Below are 15280 nucleotides of genomic sequence, written 5' to 3'. Positions count from 1 at the left end.
CAGGCTGGAGGGAGGTTACTAGTGGAGTTCCTCAGGGATCGTTTTTGGGACCAATCTTTTTATTACTGACCTTGGCACAAAAAATGAGAATGTGCTAATAAAGTTTGCGGATGACACAAAGCTGGGAGGTATTGCCAATATAGAGAAGGACCTGGATATCATACAGGAAGATCTGGATGACCTTGTAAACTGGAGTAATAGTAACAGGATGAAATTTAATAGTGAAAAGTACAAGGTCATGCATTTAGTGATTAATAACAAGAACTATTGCTATAAGCTGGGGAGGCATCAGTTGGAAGTAACAGAGGAGAAGGACCTCGGAGTATTGGTTGATCACAGGATGACTATGAGCTGCCAATGTGATATGGCCGTGAAAAAAGCTAATGCGGTCTTGGGATGCATCAGGCAAGATATTTCCACTAGAGATAAGGAGATGTTAGTACCGTTATACAAGGCACTGATGAGACCTCATCTGGAATACTGTGTGCAGTTCTGGTCTCCCATATTTAAGAAGGATGAATTCAAACTGGAACAGGTTCAGAGATGGGCTACTAGGATGATCCGAGGAATGGAAAACCTGTCATATGAAAGGAGACTCAAAGAGCTTGGCTCGTTTAGCCTAACCAAAAGAAGGCTGAGGGGAGATATGATTGTTCTCTATAAATATATCAGAGGAATAAATACCAGGGAGGGAGAGGAATTATTTAAGCTCAGTGTGGACACAAGAACAAACGGATATAATGGATATAAAGTGGCTTATCAGGAAGTTTAGACTTGAATTAGATGAAGGTTTCTAACCATTAGAGGAGTGAAGTCCTGGAACAGCCTTCCAAGGGGAGTAGAGGGGGCAAAAGACATATCCGGCTTCAAGAATAAGCTTGATAAGTTTATGGAGGGGATGGTATAATGGGATAGCCTAATTTTGGCAATTAATTCATCTTTGACTAGTAGTGGTAAATATGCGCAATGGCTTGTGATGGGATGTTAGGTGGGGTGGGATCTGAGTTGCTACAGAGAATTCTTTCCTGGGTGTCTGGCTGGTGAGTCTTGCCCACATGCTTAGGGTTTAGCTGATTGCCGTATTTGAGGTTGGGAAGGAATTTTCCTCCAAGGCAGATTGGCAGAAGCCCTGTGGGGGTTTTCACCTTCCTCTGCAGTGTGGGGCACGGGTCACTTGCTGGAAGATTCTCTGCACCTTGGAGTCTTTAAACCATGATTTAAAGACTTCAATGGCTCAGATGCAGGTTTGATACAAGAGTGGGTGGGTGAGATTGTATGGCCTGCATTGTGCAGGAGGTCCAACAAGATGATCATAATGGTCCCTTCTGACCTTAAAGTCTATGAGTCCATGATTCTATGAAATGTCATTCATTTTGCCCCTGTAAAATTAACATCAGATTAAGAAAGTGAAGAGAAGGGCATCAGCCCCCAGGTAAAATTCCCCAAACAAGTAATGGGGTAATCAGATAATAATTATGAAACACTGCTGCTATTCTAGAGATGGCAAATCAAGTACAAATAAAAAAAATACTAAATACATCTTAGTTTGGTTTTGGATTACATTTCCATAGAGAATAATCTCAAAAAGGCTCATAATGCAGTTAAAAAACAAAGTCAACATCACAGAGCAAGATAGTTTCTTTTTCCAAATGAGAAGATTTTAAAAGGCCTGTTTCAAAAGCTCAAGTTTCTTCAACACTTCTCCAAGATGAATTCATTCACTTATTCTCCTGTTTCTGAGAATACCTGCTGCCAAGTGGTAGTTTTATCCTCTTTACAATTATCACACCGCCACTTAGTAACTGAGCCCTACAGCAAGATGGACTGAATAAGGAATCAATTGACACATTATTAAATGATCCAGCAAGGGACTGTACTCAACCAATTCCACATTTTTCCAGGCTATGTTACTTACAGAATGTAACCTGTTAATCTAAAACAGGTATAGATTTTCCTCTTTTGAACAGCTTTTGAAAGCTTTAAGTTTAAAAAAAAAATCTTTCAGCACATACAAAAATCATAGCATTTTAATACTAGATCTTTTTTCAACTATTTTAACTTTTCTTGATTTGAAAATGAGCTCTCTAATACTTGATCCATGTGGGTGGATGCTGCAATTTGAAAGAAATGATTTTTTATAACGGCAAAAATCAGTACTCAGCGTGTTTCAGCATTTGATTGGGTGGGGGGAAGGTAATGCCTATACTTTCTATCTGTGCACACACTAATAACGCCACACAGACTTGGAACGTTTTTGTATCTTTTATCCTGTTGAGAAGGTACACTGCATTTTCATCCAAATGCATATAAATTACACAGCTGCAAATCAGATTCTAATTCTTGTTTCACCACTTAGCACATCTTAGACTGAATCCTGGGAGATATTTGAGGGCGCTCAACTGCTGTTCACTTCAGTGGAAGATCAGGGCAGTCAGGATGGGCCCCCCCTTAATGCCCACCCTGCCTATATGATGAACAAAGCCCCTGAGTTTTCCATTTTTCTGCTCTTAGTCAGATCTTCGTCAGTTGCAGAAAATATAGAGGAAAACAGATTATCTTCAGACTTCCAGAAACAAGCAATAGGGCTGGCTGAAAATATTTTTCCCATAGGAAACTACACCTTTTGATCAAATGAAATTTTGCACCTTAAAGTGTCTTCTTTTCTCAAAATTTTAAACCTGAAAAATTAACTTTTTGGTTTTGTTGTTTTCAGCCAAAAAGTTTGGTTTCAGGGGAAGGAGGAGGTTTGGTTTTCTGATGAAAAGTCAAAATTTTCTGCGACTGAGGAGAACATTTTTTACAAGAACTCAGTTTTTTCAACACATTGTTTTGAATATACTTAAGCCAGTATCTGCTTTAAATGTTTAAAATAATTACATCAAGTAGAAATAGATTTTTCCTTTTTTCCCAAAAAAATGTTTTTCAATGAGTAGAATGTACATAAGGTGGTTTTCTGTGCCACTCCCTCCTATTGTTAAACCTGCTCCAATCCTACAAACCTTTTTTCAGGCATGTAAATTTTATTGACATCACTCAGTGAGAGTATTCAGGTGAATAAAAAGCTGTAAGGTAAGATCTATGAGGCCTAATCCAGAGCAGTGCTGAGTATCTGTAATTCTCTTTGAAATGAAGGAGACAAACTGAGGCTCAAGCTCACTTTTTACTCATACAAATTCCCACTGAAGTCTAACTAAGCAAAAGATCTTGGGATTTGACTCCTAAATATTTGCAGCTAAACAGCACCTCACTGGATATGGGGCCATATCTAGCAAGGAGCCAGTGATACAAATACAATACACCGCTACCTCGATATGACACTGTCATAACCTTAGTCCCAGATTTGGACCTTAGCGTCCAAAATATGGGGGTTAGCATGAAAACCTCCAAGCTTAGTTACCAGCTTGGACCTGGTACTTGCTGCCACCACCCAAAAAATTAGAGTGTTTTGGGGCACTCTGGTCCCCCTGGAAACCCTTCCCTGGGGATCCCAAGACCCAAATCCCTTGAGTCTCACAACAAAGGGAAATAATCCTTTTTCCCTTCCCCCCTCCAGGTGCTCCTGGAGAGATACACAGACACAAGCTCTGTGAATCCAAACAGAGTGACTCCCCCTCTCCGTTCCCAGTCCTGGAAACAAAAAGGACTTTCCTATTCCCCAGAGGGAATGCAAAATCAGGCTAGCAAATCCAACGCACACAGATTTTCCCTGATTTCTTCCTCCCACCAATTCCCTGGTGAGTACAGACTCAATTTCCCTGAAGTAAAGAAAAACTCCAACAGGACTTAAAAGAAAGATTTATATAAAAAGAAAGAAAAAATACATACAAATGGTCTCTCTGTATTAAGGTGACACAACACAGGGTCGATTGCTTAAAAGAATATTGAATAAACAGCCTTATTCAAAAAAATACAAATCAAAGCACTCCAGCACTTATATTCATGCAAATACCAAAGAAAAGAAACCATATAACTTACTATCTGATCTCTTTGTCCTTACACTTAGAAACAGAAGATTAGAAAACAGAATTACTTCTCCAAAGCTCAGAGAAAGCAGGCAGGCAGAAAACAAAAACCTTAGACACAAAATTCCCTCCACCCAAAGTTGAAAAAATCCGGTTTCCTGATTGGTCCTCTGGTCAGGTGCTTCAGGTGAAAGAGACATTAACCCTTAGCTATCTGTTTGTGACAGACACCGCCCGATATAACACGAATTTGGATATAACAGGGCTGCACACTCCGGTGGATCAAAACAAATTCAATAAAATGCAGTTTCACCTATAACGCAGTAAGATTTTTGAGCTCCCAAGGACAGCGTTCTATCGAGGTGTACAAGGAAGGGAGATTACAGACATCAGGGAAACTAAATTACAGAGGTGGGATTCGTTCCTATAAACACCATAAATGCGCATACAAATAAGAGGAGAATATAGGTGATTTCAACAGGATAAAGACCCACCCCGTTATCCTGTCTGATCTATCAACATCTTTCCTGTACCAGACATCTACTTATACTTTATATATTATCTTTTGCTTCACATAATAGTCACATAAGATTTGCCATGATTTTCCATGCCTAATGAGTTCATTGGTCCATCAAGACCAGTATCCTCCCTCTGGCACCAATGATGGTAGGAGGCTTGTGATGGTAGGAGGCAGGGCTCAACAGCTCACTTCCACTTCATTTTATATTCCTCCTGGTTCAAGGTTTCAGCCAGCCAGTGGCCAGGGTCAAAGAGATTTTATTTTCCACCAGTGGATAATGGGAGGGGTGGTTTGTTTGTTTTTTTTTAAATCTCCTGCCTCTGAAGTATCAGAAATGGCCACGGCTGCAGTTGGGACATTGGGCAGTGTGGGTCAGGGCTCTGAGGTGACAACAAGTGTTCTCTCTCTCAGGTGCTTGCCTAGCTGGTTCTTCCTCACATGCTCGGGGTCTAACTGATCACCAGATGTGGGGTCAGGCAGGAATTTCCCCCCAGCTCAGATTGGCAGTGGCTGAGTTGGCAGGGTGGTTGCCTTCCTCTGCAGCATATGAGTATGTGGAAATTGCCAGGATTATCTGGGTATATCTTAATTTGCCTACCATTGTAATGGGCCTCAAGCACTAGTGTACCTCAGTCTCACCTATTTTCTGCCTGTGGAAGATAATAGTCTAATCTCCTGTAGACTGTAATACTGTGGTCTAATTTTGGTTGTTGGATTTAGTGTACAGGTGCTGGGCAATGTTGGTGCTTTGTGATATACAAGAGGTCAGACTAAATCTAGTTGTCCCTTATGGCCTTACTAACAGAAACTAGCACAAACATGTAGGAAAAAAATCAAAGTCTAAGGCACCTAGCAAGGAACATAAAAGGCAGTAAGGAGAGGCTCTATAAATACGTTAGGGGCATGAGAAAGAAGGAAAGTGTAGGTCCTCTACTTAATGGGGAGGGAGAGCTAACAACAGATTACATCAAGAAGGTTGAGGCCAGTTGAGGTCCCAGAGGATTGGAGAAGGGCAAACACAGTACCTGCCTTTAAAAAGGGAAACAAAGAGGACCTGGGGAATCAAAGCCTAACTTTGATACCTGGAAAGATACTAGAACTAATTATTAAACAATCAATTTGTAAGCACTTAATAGATAATGGCGGGGGGGGGAGCTGTAACCATGATATATCTTGATTTTTAGTAAGGCTTTTGATGCAGTCCCATGCACAAACTAGGGAAGTGTAGTCTAGATGAAATAACTTTAAGGTGGGTGCAAAACTGATTGGAAAACCATACTCAAAGAGTTATCAGTGGTTTGCTGACGTATCTAGTGAGGTCCCACAGAGGTCAGCCTTTGGTCGGGTACATGTCTATATTTTCCTTAATGACTTAGATAATAGTAATGGAGTGGAGAGTCCACTTATAAATTTGCAGATGAGGCCAAGCTGAGAGTGGTTGCTAGAACTTTGGAGGACAGCATTAGAATTCAAAATGATCTTGACGAATTGGAGAACTTATCCGAATTCAACAAGATGAAGTTCAGTAAAAGCAATTACAAAGTACTACACTTGGGAAGGAAAAAAAATCAAATGCAAATTTACAAAATGGGGAATAACTGGCTAAGGCAGCAGTACTGCTGAAAAGGATGTGGGGTTTATAATAGATCACAAATTGAATGAGTCACAATGTGATGCAATTCTGAAATTAATTAAACAAAGTTAAGGCCGAGTCCTGACATCCCCAGTGGGAGTTTTCCTACATAAAGATTTCAGAATTTAACCCCTGCTTTATACAATGGTGTATGCAAAATACATTCTGCCAAATGTTTTCCATGAAAGTGCAGAGTCTAGCAATGGTTTATCCTTGAGAGGAGTAGTGTAACTCCCTTTAATGGACTTGGTTCCCACTTGATATACTATCATCATATGCTAAGTATAGCTTCTGGCAGTATCAGAGGAGCTTTTAATGGTTTTTGTTGTCATGATATTTAAATAAGAATTTTTTTTAATGCCAAGCTATTACATGAGAATTAAGAGATAAATTATTACTCATATATCCCATGTTTCATAAAGGATCAGCTAGTTTTAAAGAACCATTGTGATTAAATGTAACAATGAGGATAGTACACATCATTATTACTGCTGCAGAAATGCCAAATGTTTCCAGTCAGGGATCAAGGCACCATTATACTAGGCCTTGGGCAAACAAATAGTACAAAGGCAGTCTCTTCCCCAGAGAGCTCAGAATCTAGGATTTAAACAAGACACAGCAGGTGAATAAACAAAGGCAGGCATAAAGGTGAGAGAACAAGGGAGCAGAAGCAAGAGGTGCCTTTGTATAAATTAGTCACAGGTATTTGGGTTGCCAGCCTAATCAACACGACACATTATTAATTTGTAGGCACAATGGCAAAGGTATGTTTTATGGAGACATTTAAAAGAGGATGGCAGGTGAGTAAATTATATGATCCTTCTGAGTCTGAGCTGGCCTATTCTTGAGTTACCTCTGAGCCCCAGCCTGCTTAAACATGATGAATCATCCTTGTGCCTGAGAGTGTGATGAGTCATCAAAGGTAATTACCTGCAGGTTTTGTAATAGGCCCGATGCCATTCAACCAGGGTTCAACCAATCCACAGGCAAAAGCCCAGCCAGGAGATCCTAGCTCCTGAAAGAAGCAGCCTGTCCAATCTACTCCACATTACTACCTGGCTGGAAGCTCTCTCATTGCCAGTAGCTTCATCTCACTGCACCAGCTGGCCCTTGTTCCTGTTCTGGTCATGCCGGTTTCCATGCTAGATAGCCCCTACTTCATTCTGCAGCAGCCAGCCACCTGGTGCTGTGACAAATACAAAACTGCAACCTTATTAAACAATTCCAAATGCTGAAAACTCCAATTCAAAATTACAATGCTCAAGATGACAGGAGAACTTATGGAGACATTGTGAAGTTATTTTTCATAGAAACAAATGGATTTAATAGCTGTCTGTTCATAAGCTTGAAAGCCAGATCTGCTTCCTTACCAGAACATTTCCCCTCATTGCACGTGTGCATGCTCTTATTAGTGCTGGGTTTTTCAGGAGTACTAGACTGCTGGGATTTAATTTATTTTTGGAGAGAAAATTGCTGATGCATTCAGGGGTTCTTATTCAGTATATCAGAGGATGTGCTTTCCAGCTTTCCTTGCATTACAGAAGTGAATAAAAGGGCAGAGCCAGATGATAAATTATCCATGGAAACATTGTGACTAGCCCAATTGGTAATTCAGCCACAATATTAAAAGTGACATTGTAAGAAATCTCTTGTATTGGACTTAGCCTTCACCAGAAAGTGTCTTGTTGTGCATCAGTTGTGACACCCATTATTTAGGTGATGGTAACTGAATGTGACCTGTAAAATAGTGTTAGGCATAGTACAAACACGTGCCCCATGCCCCAAAGAGCTTGCATTCTAGAATGTAGATGTGGGACAACAAATGAGGGAAGGAATATACTATAAGGTTGGGGAAAGTCAGTGTTTCATAAAGATTGTGTGAAATTCTCATCAGTTCTTATACACTTAATGAGCAGTTGTAAATGTGTTATGTGTATATATACAAATCTTAACTCACTTCTTGTAGGCTTCACAGCAGAGATGAGATTTTTCAGCAGAATTTGAATGAGGAAGGGGTAGTGGCTTGGGCCCAGGTACACAAATGAGACTTAGTCAAAGTGACACAGAGCTTCACAATGCTTAACTTTTAGGTGCGTAGAAGAATCACTGGAAGCAATGGTGATCCATGAGGCTTAGTTAGGTGAGGCTCTCTATACAATGAATGAGGAGGAATAAATACCATATAATGTGATCCACAAAAGCCAGCAGGCTAGGCAGGGAGCTGCTCAAGGCAGCCAATGGGAGATGCTGAGGAGATGGGTGCATGCTAAGGCCCACCCCTCTGAAGGAGATAGGCACCTAAGAGCAGGTTTGCAGGGAAGAGTCTCTCTGCCTTTGATCTGCAATCAGGAACCCCCTCCTGGAGTCACTTGGCTTAGGCATCTAAGTCAACTCTATTGAGAATGGGTTAGGCACCTGCCTCACTCCCCACAAAACAGCTGCAGGAGATGCCCACCTTGTAACTTTTAGTCTAGTGATTAGAGCACTCACCTCAGATGGGGAAGACTTTAATTCCACCCTCTCAGCAGAGGAGAAAGGTGGGAGCTTCCTGTTCAGATCCTCTTGGGAGTGTGTTCTAACCACTGAACTATGGTATATTCTGAGGTGGGGTTCCCTCTCTCTCTCCTGTTGAAGCTGTTCTACTGTGGCTAAATACATCACTAGGCCAGGCAGAGTGAGAGCGACTCTGAAGTCTGGCAACTAGGGTATCAATGGGGAACGGGGGAGATTGAGGAGCCAGTTCCCCTGCTCCAATCAGTCTTTCTTTGTCTTCTATACAACTTGCCTTTTAGCAACCTCTGTCTTAGAAAAGTGTGCGAGTAAGTAATGTCTAGTTCCCCCTGTATTCTTTACTCATGACCACGTTGATGTCATGGAAAATCTGCAAAGCTATTCTTTTATTAGGTATGCATCCAATGCTTAGTTCTAAATTTTGCCCTGTGAATAAAAATAAAAGTCAAAGATTTGTTCTGGGTACTGTACGTATCTGTTTTGAGTGTATGAAGTTACATAAAAACAGAGGAGGGAGATGTTTCAAAACTCCAGTTGATATCCTGGCCCCACTAAAGTCAATGGCAGGTTCAGTGGGGCCAGAATGTCAGTCTGTGTTCCTAGTTTAAGGAAACTGTACCTTGCAATATTGTGACTCAAATACTACAGAACATTTTGAAAAATTAATCTAACAAAGGTCATTTAACAACTAGCAGTATAGAAACGCTGTCATTTTGATAATATGCAAGTCCTACAATTTGGCTAGAGTTTTCATGATAAACTATTGATCACTTTTTGTACAGTAGAGCATTTGCAGCAGTAAAATCTGAAGCATGTACATTTGGATTGTATTTCAGATCACTGATCTTAGTTAATTCTTGCAATGGTCTCTCTCTTTTCTTATGAGAAAAGTAGATCTTACTGTAACATCTTTTCCTCTGTAATGCACTCTATAACTTTAGAAATGGGGGTGAGGGGAGGCGGTGAATCTGTTTGACTTTATACTCTCAAAACTTTCATTCAGCTCCCTGAGGGCTGTGACAGATTCTTAATATTGTGCTAACCTAAGTACAATGAGGTGCTACTAAAAATATTGGTCAGCATTTTCAAAGCTAGATGTTTAAATTCATATTTAGGCACCTAAGTAACTGGCCTGATTTTCAGAGGTGGTGAGCAACCTCAGGTCCCATTGACGTCATATGAGTGACTCTGCCATCACCTGCTTTAGAGTGCAATATGCCTCAGGAGCACCTTGATTGCAACCCTGTGATCCTCTGCGCTCCTGCTCTGGCCCTGAGTAAGAGCCCGGGAGAAGGTTGGAGGAAGCTCTTTATACCCTCCCTTCTCATGAAGTAACTGAAAAAAATAGCATGTTTAAACGTAATAACTTGCTCTGCTGATATGCTATTAATGCAACCTATTATTGTACTTTATAAAAAACATTGCTCCAGTCTCCCACTCTAAATGCAATTAACCCAGGCTGCTGTTCTGTATATTCAATGTACTGTTTCTTTCAAACAATTCCCAAGCATTACTTATATTCATAAGATTCTTGCCTCTGTAGTATCTGTAATGCTGGTTTTGTTTGTTTTCTGTTCACAGGCTGGACTACTGACATTTTGTTTCCTGGTGTTTGCTGTCGTCTGCCTTGCTGGAGCTACTTACCTGTTTTTTGTCCTACCCGAAACAAAAAATAAAACCATTAATGAAATCAGCCAGGCATTTGCTAAAAGGAATAAAGTGACTTTAGAAGGGCAGGAGATGAGCCAGTTTCCATCAGAAAGGAAATCAAGTGAAGAACAAGAACATAACTTCTCTTCGACACTGGAGAATGGTGAAACAAAAAACAATATACTCTAAGAATTCAGTGTTCTTTGTTTGGTAGAAAAAACCCACATGCTCTGCTGGTTTGGAAAGCATGTGATAATTCTAGCAGTTCCGTATTTGTGTTATTAATACCCCTGTGTATGTGGTTGTGTTTTGTTTTGTTTTTTAATTCAGGGGAATATGGGCATAGGGTAAATCAGTGGCAGTTGGGAAGGTTCTGGAGGGAAGCTGATATATGAGGGACAGACATCTGGTGGGAACAAGACCCAGAGTTTCCAGGAAACCTGTGGAAAGGATCATCAGGTGGATGGAGTGGGATAGGATTAGAACTAAGAGGGAAACTGGATTAGCAATGGGAACTGGGTGGAGGGATCCTGAGCAAGGACTGGCTGATCAGCATGCAGCTAAAAGCAGCAGTAGCTGCATGCCAGCTTGCATGGGTGGACCTATATGCTAGTGGCAGAGATTGGGTGTGAGTCAGTGAATGTGAAGACAAGGAGAGACAAATTTATTTCTTAGCTTTTCCCAATATGCTATTAAAATTGCACTTCAAAATGAAAGGGGCACTCATGGTATCTTTTCCATCTTCATTTTTAATTTTAGCTGCGGTTCCTCATCAGACCCTCTCTCGCTTCCACTGTCTTGAGAAGATGGAAACTGCAGTTTGTTTCCATAATTACTAACGTGCTTTCTCCCTCCATCCCACAAATACCGGCAAGAGCGCTGGATTGCTCGCACTGTGTTTCTATTCTTTAAAGCAAATAACAGTGAAGCAGTTGTTCTGAAAACAAAAACTCTGCCTATTCTGAATTCATATTCTGAATAGTGGGCTCTGTGGAGATATGTACAGCAGAAGAAAAAACAAACATTGAGCTGTCCAGACTTCAAGAATAGTAACATTTTTTTAAAAGCACAAGTTCTATTTTCAAAAGTGATTTAGGAGCCAAAGTCCCACTGAAGGCCTATGGGACTAATGCTCTGAAGTGCCTAAGTCAGTTTTGAAAATAGGGCTTAGGCTTCTAAGTCTCTTAGGTGCTTTTAAAAATGTTACCCAATGTCCATTTAATTTCATGGTAGAAAAACAGCAGGGATTTGTGATGTTTACTCTTCCTGAGTCTTAGTGGTTTTTAGGCAAGTAATGGCTCACTCTTTTTTTAAATATTTTTCAATTGTTTTCCTTTAATTCCTTAAGTACCTAGGTATTACAGGTATAAGCACTTTCTAAAATAAAATAATAAATCCCATCATTTTATATAAAATAAATCCAAAGTCCTTAGCAGTCCTGGGGATAAGTCCCCAATGAGTATGTGAATCTTTTAGGATGAGCCATGTTTCCCTATGGGCTATTTTGCACAATGCTAAAAGTGTAAATTTGAAATGTATATTTTATTTTAAAAAATTGTTCTCAGATGTTTGCTTTGTTTTTTTCAGGTTTTAACCTAATATGTTTTTAATCATAACCTAAAATAAGTTGTTGCCAAATAATCTATACTGTATGCAGTGTTGTTTTAGTCATTTTGGATCCAGGATATGAGAGAGAGAAGGTGAGTGAAGTAATGGCTTTTATTAGACCAACTTCTGTTGCGGGGAGAGAGAAACGACCTTTCCAATTTACACAGAGCTTGTCTTCAGGTCCGGGAAATGTACTCAGAGGGTACTTCAATTGGTCCATGGTAGCTGACTTGGGCTCAAGCTATGGGGCTGGTTAATTGCAATGTAGATGTTTGGGCTCAGGCTGGAGCCTGGTCTCTAGGGTCCCGTGAGGTGAGAGGGGCCCAGAGCTTGAACTGCAGCCCGAGCTCAAACATCTACAATCACATTTAAAACAGCCTCTTAGTCCAAGCCCCATGAGCCGGAGTCAGGTGGCGCACACCAGCTGCACATGTATGATTGCAATGTAGACATAAAATACAAGATGGAACAGATTGTTTAGCGTAAGTAGTTAACATATATTTCAAGGGATTATTCAAGGTGAGGTGGCCAGTTACCACCTGTCCAGTTATAGGAGAAGGAAAGAAAGGGTAGAGGGGAGGAAGCAATAATCTATATAGTCTCCCCTCAGTTCCTCTTCCCCACCTCCACCCCCCATGACTGAAGACATGTTAACTGGATACTTCATCTTGGATGATTCCTTGAAATATGTGGTAACTACTTATGCTAAACAATCTGTTCCACCTTGTATTTAGCTGTAACACTGAACTCATTTCCCAGACTTGAAGCGCTCCGTGTAAACTCAAAAACTTGTCTCCCACCAATAGAAGTTGATTCAATAAAAGAGATTACCTCACCCACCTTGTTTCTCTAAATGCAATATACTGTGATTTGTATATTTGTGTACATGCTACATATTAACCATTTCTAGAACTTAATTACCCAACAGAGCAATTTCATTGCTGGGTAATAGGAAAGAATGGTTACCAGGTTATACACTGGGTAGCTACTGACGTCAGTGGAGTTTTTGCTGCTAAAGAAAAGTGTAATGAATCAGGATTATGCCGATGGAGAATAATATGTTAGAGCTAATCAAATCTTTAGGGGGGAAACTACACAGATATGTTTCCTTAAAGAAAGTACTTGAAACTACATAGCTTTTGTGTGCAGTGTGTGGTTTTATTTGTCTTTATTTCTTGGGTTTATTTTGTTTTTTGCTACATGGGTTAAAAAAAAACAAAACTCAAAAATCACCAAAACCAAACCCAGTGCTGCTGGGTTGGTGAACAATACCAACATTTAAAATCCCCCTTCAAGCACAAAGGCCTTCCTTCTCTGTCTGACATATACCTGGTGGGAGAATGAAGCCCTTTTATTCAACTTGAGGGGTACCTTACATCACAAGTTGGGCTTGCTTTCAGAGTAAGGTACTACTCCACTTCAGCTAGGTTTTATAATTAGGGTCTTAATAATAACTATTAAAATACTTCATGCTGCTCATCTTCTAAGTACTTGGTAGGCATTAATCCTTAATAATGTTGTCATTTGATAAATTAACACTGCATTGGCATCCTGATATCAGTCTTACTGAACTTCTGAAGCAAGGTTTAACCCTTCAGTAATTGAATACAACGGCTAGCACTCTCATTTTGAGCTCGGCTATGCAGGTTCTTTCAGCACCTTTTTAAGTCCCAAATGCTGTTCACCCCTCTCCTGCCATGCATACAAAGCATGTGTAAATGAAGCTTGGATAGAGGATCAGAGAGGGGTCACGTGGAAGCTCCCTTCACAACTAAGGGGCTTTTATAGTACTAGCAACTAGGGCTCCTACATCCTCTCTATGTGAAGGTGCCATGGCATATAGCTCTGTTGGCCCCTCTCTTGCCTCAACCTAGATGTGCACACATACACTGCTGCATAGAAGAGTCTCCATGGCACATAAGGAGTGCAACTCCCTTTGTGTAACCCCCCCAACCCCATGTCCTGTCTCCTCAGAACTGAATCACATCAGTTCTGCTGAGTTTAGGGCCTTCTGGGCTTGTAGGATAGGGAGCTGTGGAGGTGCAGTTAGATACCTGTTGATTTGCTCCAAATCTTTCTATAAGAGAGCAGTACAGAGCGAGAATAATGTCAGCATCAGAGAATATTAGTTCAAACCTTCCAATCACTGGCTAGGGGATGTGGTTATATTCAAGCTTGGTTTCTGGGAACACCCAAGATTTGCATAACTCCCTCATCTCTAACCCCCAGGGTGGTTTTGAATTGTTCTCAAGTATGGTGTAGCAACATTTTTCCCCTTCTTAGGGTGCTATAACTTCAATGATCAAAGGCTAGAATGTAATATGGTGACTGTTTTTCACTGATTTTTGTATTTTGGTATATTAAACTGTCTACAGCCAAACCTGTACATTTGTCAATGAATGTTCCATTTGTGCTTCTGTTTTGCTATATTCGGAATTAAGAATGGGAAAATGCTGGACTGTGTCTTTGTTTTTAAAGCATATTAAAAGTGGATTGTAAGTGTGTGACTGATGAGTGAAATCTGTATACAGTGAGAGCCAGATAAAGTATAAGAATTAAAACAACAAAATGCCAGGTTCAGTTTCATTTCTGGAAATGAATGTGAGATTATCCAAAGTTGAATGTAAGGTATCATTACTCAGTTTCAGTGTAAAGTAACTGAGTAAAGCCCACTTGAGTTTTCATGTGATTCATCATTAAAATCTTCTATGTACAGTCAGGCCTTGATAGTCAAGTTCTTCTTCGAGTGATTGCTCATATCCATTCCAGGTAGGTGTACGCGCCGCGCGTGCACATCTGCCGGAAACTTTTTACCCTAGCAACTCCAGTGGGACGGCAGGTCGCCCCCTAGAGTGGCGCCACTATGGCACTAGATATATACCCCTGCCGGCCCGCCCGCTCCTCAGTTCCTTCTTACCGCCGTGTCGGTTGCTGGAACTGTGGAGTGCGGCTTGCTGACCTCCACGTCCCTAGCTCTCCTGTTCGTCTTCGTTGTTTGATTGTAGATAGTTCTTAGTTGAGTTGTAGATAGTCCTTTAGTCTAGTAGTTAGTCAGAATCTTGTAAATAGTTAGCGAACGTTGCCTGCGGGTGGGCCGTTGCCCTCCCCGGCACCCGGCACCGGGCCCACGTTTGGCTCGCTGGGTTTCAAGCAGTGCTCGGCGTGCAAGAAGCCTATGCCTACGAGCGATCCCCACGATGCGTGCCTTAAGTGCCTTGGGGAATCACACATTAGTGACAAGTGCCGCATTTGCAAGGCCTTTAAGCCTCACACTAAAAAGGAGAGAGACCAAAGACTTCGCGCTCTCCTCATGGAAGCGGCCCTGTCTCCGGCACCGGCAGCGCAGCCAGCCAGTTCTACTACGGCACCGGACCGCACCGCCACCGGCAAGACTCC

At 41.1% G+C, this 15280-nt stretch overlaps 1 protein-coding gene across 1 annotated transcript in view; it reads left to right on the top strand.

Moving 5' to 3' along the window:
* The window catches only part of SLC2A9 (solute carrier family 2 member 9), a 231455-nt gene extending 218810 nt beyond the window's left edge, over positions 1-12645 (top strand). Inside the window, 1 exon segment of the mRNA XM_030563908.1 lies at positions 10208-12645. Coding sequence (XP_030419768.1) covers positions 10208-10465 — 258 coding nt within the window. The 3' untranslated portion in view covers positions 10466-12645.
* Positions 12646-15280: the final 2635 nt, after the last annotated feature.

This window comes from Gopherus evgoodei, chromosome 5 (assembly GCF_007399415.2).
Source record: "Gopherus evgoodei ecotype Sinaloan lineage chromosome 5, rGopEvg1_v1.p, whole genome shotgun sequence".
Lineage (NCBI taxonomy): Eukaryota > Metazoa > Chordata > Testudines > Testudinidae > Gopherus > Gopherus evgoodei.
Note: the sequence above shows the minus strand (reverse complement) of the source record. Positions and strands in the feature narration are given on the sequence as shown.